General features: G+C 34.7%; 2 protein-coding genes across 2 annotated transcripts; both read left to right on the top strand.

Annotated features, from left to right (window-relative positions):
• Window positions 1-2,330: 2,330 nt before the first annotated feature.
• Window positions 2,331-5,004, top strand: LOC120330800 (tRNA-splicing endonuclease subunit Sen34-like). Its single transcript, XM_039397738.2, has 2 exons — window positions 2,331-2,594; window positions 3,496-5,004. The coding sequence occupies exon 2, from the start codon at window positions 3,620-3,622 to the stop codon at window positions 4,478-4,480; it is 861 nt and encodes a 286-aa protein (XP_039253672.2). The 5' UTR covers window positions 2,331-2,594; window positions 3,496-3,619; the 3' UTR covers window positions 4,481-5,004.
• On the top strand, window positions 5,003-9,627 carry LOC120330799 (ATPase WRNIP1-like). The gene is made up of 6 exons (XM_039397736.2): window positions 5,003-5,831; window positions 6,237-6,831; window positions 7,468-7,623; window positions 8,009-8,088; window positions 8,159-8,275; window positions 8,669-9,627. Exons 1-6 carry the CDS (start codon window positions 5,250-5,252, stop codon window positions 8,825-8,827), a joined length of 1,689 nt encoding a protein of 562 aa, XP_039253670.2. The 5' UTR covers window positions 5,003-5,249; the 3' UTR covers window positions 8,828-9,627.
• The last annotated feature ends 259 nt before the right edge of the window (window positions 9,628-9,886 follow it).

The following is a 9,886-nucleotide window of genomic DNA, read 5'->3' as shown; positions in this document are numbered from 1 at the left end:
TCAATAACACGGGAGTGTGGACACGCAGATAGGGTCGAATCTTTGTTGCCCTATATTTTGGTGATGAAACCAAATTTCTAACTAACAAAGAACGGCAAAGACAAGCTACACTGAGTGAGAGAAATACATCATAAAGGAAATGAATTGGGACAACGACCTTGTTTCAGGCAAATAACATGCACTCCTAACAATAAGTGGTGAAAATATTAAAATACACAGTAACTATCCTTATGTACTTGCTACAGTATCATTTGACTCCTTTTGGCACCTTAATTAGTTCACATGAAGAAGCAGGGGGAAAATTATAACAATCGATGAATATTGTTCAATTGCTACCAGCATTCATAAGTATTTATACATACTTGAATAAGGATTCGAATATTTATGTATGATCCACAATTAAATATACAGCTCACTTGTTACACAATGAGTTTAACAATATAAAAAGGTTATTAGGTAAATTAACTTACGAAATGAAAGCATGGAAAAACACAGTGACAATCACTGAATACTGCATGGTGGCTACCAACATTCATAAAGATTTATAAAAATATGAATTAGAAATGGAGTATCAATGTATGATCCGCAATTAAATATGCTATTGATAATGCAGTTCATCACTTATTATATAATTAGTTTAACATGTAAATAGGTTAATAAATTAATTTACAAAGAGGCTAACAACATTCACAAGTATTCATACCAGGGGTACTTGAAATAGAACTAAAATATTAATGTATGGCCCACAAGTATATATGCAGTTCATTTGTTACAAGATGAATTTTAACAATATAAAAAGGTTATTATGTAAATTAATTTACGAAATGAAAGCATAGAAAAAACACAGTGACAATCACTGAATACTGTATAGTGGCTACCAACATTCATAACGATTTATAAATACTCGAATTAGAAATGGAGCATCAATGTATGATCCACAACTAAATGTATATTTCATCACTTCTTATACAGTGAATTTTAACAATATGAAAAGGATATTAACTTAATTTACGAGATGGAAGCTTGGAAAACACAGTGACAATCACCAACATTCATAAAGATTCATAAATACTTGAAATAGAAATGGAATATTAATGCATGATCCACAGTTAAGTAGACTATGCCCAATTGGATATGCAATTAATATGCAGTTCATCATTTATTACACAATAACTTTTAGCAGCATAAAACGATAATTATAGTATATTAAACAGAAGTATACGGATCAGGGTACTTGGATAACAAGAATTTTTCATATTTTTATTGAAGGTATATGCTGAACAATTTCTGATGTCAGGTGGTACAATGCCCCAGACCTGGACACCGCTATATTTCAGAGATCTTTTTTCAAACTCCGTGGCTACATGAGGGGTAAAATATGACCTATTTTTTGGGGATCTAGTGGCGTATTTATATACATCTTGTAGCCTAGTGAAATAGTGTTGGAAAGCAATGGGAACAAGGCCATTTTCATGCCGATGCATGAACTTGGCTATTTCAAGTGTATGCACTTCACACAGCAGTAAGATATTAAACTGTCGATACAGCTGAAAATTGGTTATGTGAGTTTTTTCTGAAAATGCCATACACCTTAAAATTTTATTTTGCAAAACTTGTATTGGCTGCAGTAGAGACTTATTTGTCGACCCCCAGCTAAGTATACCATACTGTAATCGCGAGTGAAATAAACTATAGTAGACCAATTTGAGTGTTTCAGGGTTCAAAATATACCTGAGTCTGTAAAATATTCCAACAGTTTGAAATAATTTCTTAGACAAATCGGCAATATGTGCCTTCCAGCTCGATTTGTCATCTATTGTAACCCCAAGATATTTAATACTTTTGGTGCGGTCAATTATGTTATTGCCTAAGGTTACTCTAAACTAAAGGTTGTGATATCTCTTTTTTTTGCTACAAAAATGCTAGGAATACCTCAATAATTGAAACAATACGTAAAACAAATTATTAGAAAGATATGATATAATGTATATTCCTTTTTTACAATGTGTCTTTATGTCACATGAGTAAAGAATGCAAAAAGCAACGCAACTTTTCTGCCTCGGCTCATTGCAGCATTGTGAGGAAATGGAAATTACGGTAATGAAAATGTCTAATTTCCGCCTTCATGTTACTTATTATTATTTTATTTCATTGTATATAGGTTTGTCTTCTGCAGTCTATAAACTTACAGATTAACTACTGAACTGAGATTAGAGATAAATTACGGTATTACATGCAAAAACGATTGCGCGCTCGCGCCTCTTAGCTTACCTTCATTCGTTCACGTGAGCCTTGCAGTTGCGCAATTCGCTTACAACACATTGGGAAGATGCAGGGAAGTTCTTGGTGCTCATATGTCATATGTATAATAAACTTATGCATGGGAGCGGTGGCATTTGGGTGCATAAATGAGCAGTTTAGTATGTGTATTTATTTCAAATTGTTTTGTTTACATGCCTGTATGCCTAATATAATAATTACTAAAATAAACGGCAAGGTTGAACGGCAAATCCGCAAATCACAACATGGGAATTAATTCTAAATGGACTATTATGGCATGGAATATCAAAATTGAACTAATGATGTAAATATGGGTAATATGGTTTCTTGTTGTTGTTATGTGCATGTATAATCTTCTGTTTTTCTGAATTTTTCTTGCAAATGTTGAGTGTGGGCTGGGGTAACTTTGGCAGTTTGGTGTGTTCTAGTATGAAGTGGTAGATTTACGGTTACATTACATTTGAACCCACGTCAATTGCACCTACAGACCTATGGAAAATTTTTTCCACGGATATTTGAACCCATACTAACCCTAACCCATGGATTTCAGCACCCTCATATAGATATACAGAGAATTTGAAATACCTCAAAAGTGTGTACAAATGACGATTTACTTTGCTTGTTTGCATGCTTATGTATTTTTAGTTATACTTTATTATATTATATCATTTATGAAAAATTTGGAAATGCGGAAACTACCATTGGCATGGAAGGAAATTTTGGCTTAAAATCAGAGTTTAGTAGAAATGGAAATTGACATCGCTATCTAGCGATATGTACGGAATGATTTACCAACTAAGCAAATTTATAAATATTATCTATTTATCTCTATCCAACGATAAGGGTTTGTTGTAAAAATCGGCAGACAAGTAATATATGTGAATGCGAAGTGGCCGAGAAATGTGTGTGATAGCCTTTTAACAATTTTTTCCATAAATCGGTATTTAGGCACTCAAATGTTTAAAATCATTTAGTCTTATTTTTTGCGGAGAAAAGCAATTTTTTCCATAACGGCAATCACCTCTAAACAACAAGAATTTAGCAAAAGTATCCATGTACTTATTACCCAATAAGGGGAAGAACCACTATGATATATTTAATTGGAATTTAAGCCTAACACCATTGTGAACTACTCTCAGTCACAAGCGGGTTGTTCTTTTCTCTGTAAATACTGATATATTAATATAACCATCATATAGTTTTCTCTCATTTTAGATTACAAATACCTGACTGTCCTTCGATAATAGGAATTAGCCATCAATAATTTCAGGTCTGAAGGTTGCAGCACATTTCTTCATTTGTTGGGGGCGACACCAAATCAAATATTTTGAGCTTGATTATGGAAGAAGGTGACCAAATTGTGATTGATCAATGCGAAAACAATTTTATGGTATGGAAAGCATCCCATATCTTGGAACTTCGCAAAACATATCGGATTGTTGGAACTTGCATTGGAAGTTTGCCTTGGAAACCAAGACAAAATGTTCAAAACAGTATCCCATTACAACTGAGCAAATTTGAGGCAACCTATTTGATTAGTCGAAACATCGCTGTGTTACGTAATTCAAACCATTATCCAAAAGACTTATTTTCGGATGAGAGGAGAGTGGAAATGAACCAACAGCGTTCGGTACAAAGAAAAGCACAAATACAGGTGCTGCAAAAACAGAAATCAGAAGAGTTAGATGCATTGTCAGGCTCAATATTACAAGGAAAAATTGCGAAACGGATTAAATTAAGCTCACAATCTGACAAGGTTGAAGATGAAAACTTCGAAACATTCAAACAATCAGAGTTAAATAAAACAAGTCTTTTGAATGATGACCAAATGTGGGTCAAAATGAATGTGAAAAGTACACTGACAACATTTTTACCAACATCTGAAGATGTTAAATCTAATTTAAATGACAATGAATCATTACAGTTTGATGTGTTCTGTGATCTACATGATCAGGGATTCTTTGTGGCCAATGGGAATAAATTCGGAGGGCATTTTCTTGTATATCCTGACGATCCTGTTTCATATCATTCATTTTATATCGCATTCTGTGTTCAACGGTATAAAAAAATGTCTGGAAATGAATATTCAGCATTAGGAAGACTCGCAAGTTCAGTTAAAAAGACATTACTAATATGTTCAAAATCTGAAGGTGGACATATAGAATATTTATCCATGTCTTGGACAGGAATTGCACCGTAATTTCAAAAAGCGTTGGGCTTACTGTGTTGTCATCGTAGGTTAATCATCCTGGCTTCAAATCGCAAGGCTCACCGCCTGACACAGGGTGTAATAAATTGGATAGGCAATGTCAAACCAGGAAAATTCCAGTCTTTGGTGATAATTTCTTATATAGCATTAAATTAGTGAATACTCGGCGTTTTTCAGAGAGAAAGGCACAAATAATCGTTGGGTAAAAAAACCTAACATGACTGATTTGGTACAATATTTATGCTCGATTTATATAGGAACGTTGATCGTTTCAAATTTTTGTTCACAATTTATGTTTTGAAGCATGTGCATGAATGGCCTATTATATGGGAAAGTTGTTAGGTTTAAGGTCATGATCTTGTACCATCTGTGTGATCTTTAGGTCCATTTCATTTATGATTACATCTCAATTACCTAGTTTTAATTTTACTTTGGTAGCAATATTTTTTATATGACTTATGGCTGTTAGCAATGAGTTTGGGAATGTTAAACATATCCTCCCCTCTCTCTACCAGGTATTGGCAAGTAATGAATCCTCACCATGTTAGATTTTTATATATTACGGCAGTTGTCAGTACTCTTTGTTATGGTAGTTACATTTATGTAATGAGTGATGCGAAGCAGTCCAAAATAATTCAGGAGATTGACTCGAACAGTCCTAAAGGGTCTTTACATGAAAGGAAAAAATCCGCCTTCGAGGAAAATTTAATAAAACGATTTCAAACTCAAAACTCTGGCGGCAAAGAAAATTAGGAATAAAATGCCATCTCACAGTGTTGAATGTCCAATTTGCTTCCAGAATTTCTCTTCTGATTTTATTGAAGCACATGCACAACGATGCAAAGGTGGTATGAAGCCTAGATGTCATTCAAATGATGATGATATGCCTTCAGCTAAAAAAGCTAAAATTTCTTCGCCAAAGCCTACCCAAAGTTTTTTCAATTTTAAACAGAATTCCAAGTCATCAATGAACAATGGGTCAATAAATGCTAAAAATGGAGATGAGAAAACAAAAAGAAGTCATATATTTCACGATGATCCTCCTATGACAAAGCGCACCTCTAAGAAGCCCAGTGATATGCATAGTGTTCCTCTTGCAGAACGCAGTAGACCCTCAACAACAGATGAATATATAGGACAAGAAAAAGTGCTAGGAAAGGGATGTGTACTAAATGAATTACTACGCAACAACACTATCCCATCCATGATACTTTGGGGTCCACCTGGATGTGGAAAAACATCTCTCGCTCATGTCATCGCGACGAAAGCAAAGAATACACCAAATAGTTCCATAAGATTTGTGAAAATGTCAGCCACCAATTCTGGAAAAGCAGATGTGACTGTAAGTATACTCCACATTTACTATAAGTTAATCGTGTATGCTTTTCATGTTAGTCTCGCCATTATACCAGGTTGATTTGCAACTATTTCGTTGTCATTCTCAATTGAGTGTGCAATAGGACTTAGAAAAATTAAACTGAATATGAGAGAAAAGGATGGCCTGGGTTTGAATTTAACCATGTCATATGGCTCATATCATTGCCTATCTGTAGCTGGAATGAATTGGAATCAAATCTCAGTGGCTCGCCAGGCTACTACTTCATCTGGATTGAAAAATTCGATCATCCTAGGTCAGGTAGCTGCTTAAAAAGAGCTCTGTTTGGATCAACTGTAAAACATCTTGGTATAAGCAATACATGTATTTGTTAATGTTCAAATTTGTAAAGGTAATTTTGTATTCTTCCAGGCAATGGTGAAAACAGCTAAAAACGATCAACAGATGTTCAAGCGCAAGACAGTACTTTTTATTGATGAGATCCATAGATTTAATAAAATGCAGCAAGATACATTTTTACCACATGTCGAAGATGGTACAATAGTATTGATTGGTGCGACAACAGAAAATCCATCTTTTTCTTTGAACTCAGCACTGTTGAGCAGATGCCGAGTCATAATATTGGAAAAACTGAGCATAAAAGAAATAAAAACTATACTTATGAGAGCTTTGAGAAAGTTTGAAAAAGATGTGAGAGTCATAACAACTCCAGGTGAGGGTTCATCTCTGAAAGCAGAATCAAGCTCGTGCGAGATTATTTCCTCTCCTGATTGTGAAATTGTTGAGGAGAATATTACTGAATCAAAAATAACAATTTCTGAGGAAGTCATTAAGTTTCTTGCCAGTATATGTGATGGGGATGCTAGAACTGCATTGAGTGGTTTACAACTGGCTATTCAAGCTGCTCGGTCAGCTATTGTCAATGAAAATAATAACACTTACCAGATCGATATTGAAATGATTAAAAAGAGCTTGCATCGAAGTCACGTTTCGTATGATAGAACAGGTTAGTTGAGATTTTTATGTTGACAGTACATTCATTGTATTTGGGATGTTAACTCAATGATTTCAATTGAATTTTTCTGTTTCCCAATTGATTGAATCATTTGTGTATTTGCTATATTTTTGCGGTTGTATGAATTTTTAAGTGAGTGGAGAGATATCAGGGTCACACATGATTTTAAATGCAAGCAACATAAATTGTTAACAGCTACTTGAAATGGGAATCGAACCCAGTATTCCAATTTTTATGAACATTTGAATGAAACTAAGTTAAGTACTATTGTGAAAGATTATATTCATGAGACCCAGTGTATACTTGATTGAACATCGACGATTTCCTGTGGTAGGCTATATACTTTTTTCTAAAAACTGAGAATACTGGAAAAAGTCTGGATCGAACAGGATAATGAAACTTTACCATTTAAGAGTTTTCATCTGATAAGCCCTAATAAATAATCAGTGACTCCATATGGAGCTGCTAAAGTTTTGGATGTATGAATTTCTGTACATGTTCAGTTCCTCCACTCCATACAGATACGATTACTCCTAAACAGATAGTTTGAAAACAGCGATCACACAAGTGTGTATGATTCTACACTCCATCATTTTGCTAATCTTTCTTTTTCTGATTTCATTCAAGGGGATCAACATTATGAAATGATATCCGCTTTTCAAAAATCAATACGAGGATCTGATGATAATGCAACTTTATATTGGCTAGCAAGAATGCTTGAAGGTGGAGAAGATCCTAAGTTTATTGCAAGACGTTTAATACGAATTGCTAGTGAGGATATTGGTGAGTGGAGTTCCTCAGCATTTTGTATATCAAAGTGCATTTATTTGATCGATTGTACCTAACTCCTCACAGATCTTAAGACAGCGAACATCTACGCACATTTCATTGAATTTTCCAACCTTAGATGTTTTTTGTTTATCCTTCGACATAATGATAAACAATGATGTTTCAATCATATAAAGGCTGGTCAGTTAGGGTTTCCTCTACCGTTTCTTTTACAAGTCTATTTGGAACAATTGCATTTATCATAATTGATCTGAACTAGTAACCAAGTAAAGACCATGCTTCGTTAGAAGATAAAGAAACTCTTTCCTCCAGAATAAATACTATTACTACTATTCTTGATAACCATACCAAATCATAATTTTAATATTTTTCAATTCAGGTCTTGGAGATTCTACTGCGTTAAATCTGGCTATATCTGCTCAACAAGCATGCCAATTCATAGGGATGCCAGAATGTGATGTGAGTTATCAAACTTGGTTTCAAAATATGTCATTAATTTGCAAATCAAAATGCTCCAAAATATGTTCAGGTTGTGTTAGCACATTGTGCTGTGTACATGGCAAGGGCACCAAAGTCTGTGGAAGTTTATATGGCCTATAACAGAGCAAAAGAAAAAATTAAATACCATGAAGGTCCTTTACCTGGGGTAAGCTATCATTTATTTTATTTTTCTTTATACTACTCAATGGTCCATGAACCAACATATTAAAACTACTAAAAGACGAGTTGTGAGCTGACATGGTCAAACTACAGCCCGCAGACCAAATCCGGCCTGCTGGGTAATTCAATCTGGCCCACTTGACGATGCCACAACCAAAGTAAAACCATGATTTAGCTAAAAAGTAGCTCAAGGAATTTCTTGAGATTAAATTTAGTTTCAGCACAAGGCTTTCTGTTTTCCACCTATAATTATACCTGTTTGCTATGTCAAGTTTTTTTCAAAATTACAAGGTATACAAAATACAAGGTATTTATGGGTCTGATCTTTCTGCAGTGTGAGCATTTGTATTTGCACTTATTCTAATTTATTGTCATTCAGGTTCCACTCCATCTTAGGAATGCATCAACAAAGTTAATGAAAGAACTTGGTTATGGAAAAGGCTATCAATACAAGCCGCCTGATGATAACAGTCAAACATATCTTCCAGACTCAATGCTTGGTTGTAATTTTTTCGATGGCACACTTCCATCTTTGTGAAACCTTTTGGCCTGCAATTGCAGGATTAATGAATATCAGATGGAGATGTCATCAAACTGTTGTCGAAACGTAAGGACCTCACACAATATGGCATAATTTTCCATTTTCCCAATTGTATCTAGATTGTGAATTGATATTGATAACTGACAACTATATTTGTGTGGATACTGAATTAGTTGTTGGAGATGCAGGGGATTCGGATTCTCTTACTCATAATGTATTTTCATCTCGTAGAATAATTGTTTTTGGTCTTGTTTTCACTGAAAACTCAAAGATGGTGACTGTTGTGTATTTACGTCATAGCTTGTTGTTTTTAAGGCAGACTAGATTTGTGATTATGATGTCATAATTGTTTTCTCGTAATTGCTCCTCGCTTTACCTGTCTGCGTGCTTATTATTGGACACGTAGTGGACATAACGATCGTTTCAATATTATGTTGTTGTTGTTCTTGTTCTTTGACACTTTTTAAAAAGTCGCTTCTATCTTTGATTACTGGACTAATTGCTTTGAAATTTTCAGTGGTTGAAGATGAAATTTTTCTCCAGAAGGCTATTACTTTTTATTTATTTCAAATATTTCTGTTAGCTCTGTAAGATTTGTTCTGCGGATATCGGACGCCATTTTGTGTCCAACGGACCATCTTGCAATTTCAATTCACGCTGTCACAAGACAGGACCTTCTAAAGATAGAGAAGTTCTGGTACCGTACCGTAACACAGCGCGGTGACACTGAACTAACTCGTAGCTGTCAAAAGCTTGAAAATCCATACAAATATGAGAAATAAAAAGATGAAACTTGGCAGGTGGGTAGAGTTGTGTTTCTTTTAACCATATTTGAAAGTTTCGCGTTTCTACATTTGAAGGAAGGGGAATAGGGGGTGTGCATTTCCGATACGTCGATAATATCTTTGTCAACCAATTTGCGGCCACCGTGTTTTCGTCTGTTTGATTGCTGTGATGTGGTGCTTTGTTTATAATTTAACGAGTTTTGTTCGAAATAACCGTGTTCTTGAAATATATGACGGTCAGAAATGCAATTAGAAGCCCAATGTTTTCACG

This window comes from Styela clava, chromosome 6, assembly GCF_964204865.1.
Source record: "Styela clava chromosome 6, kaStyClav1.hap1.2, whole genome shotgun sequence".
Lineage (NCBI taxonomy): Eukaryota > Metazoa > Chordata > Ascidiacea > Stolidobranchia > Styelidae > Styela > Styela clava.
Note: the sequence above shows the minus strand (reverse complement) of the source record. Positions and strands in the feature narration are given on the sequence as shown.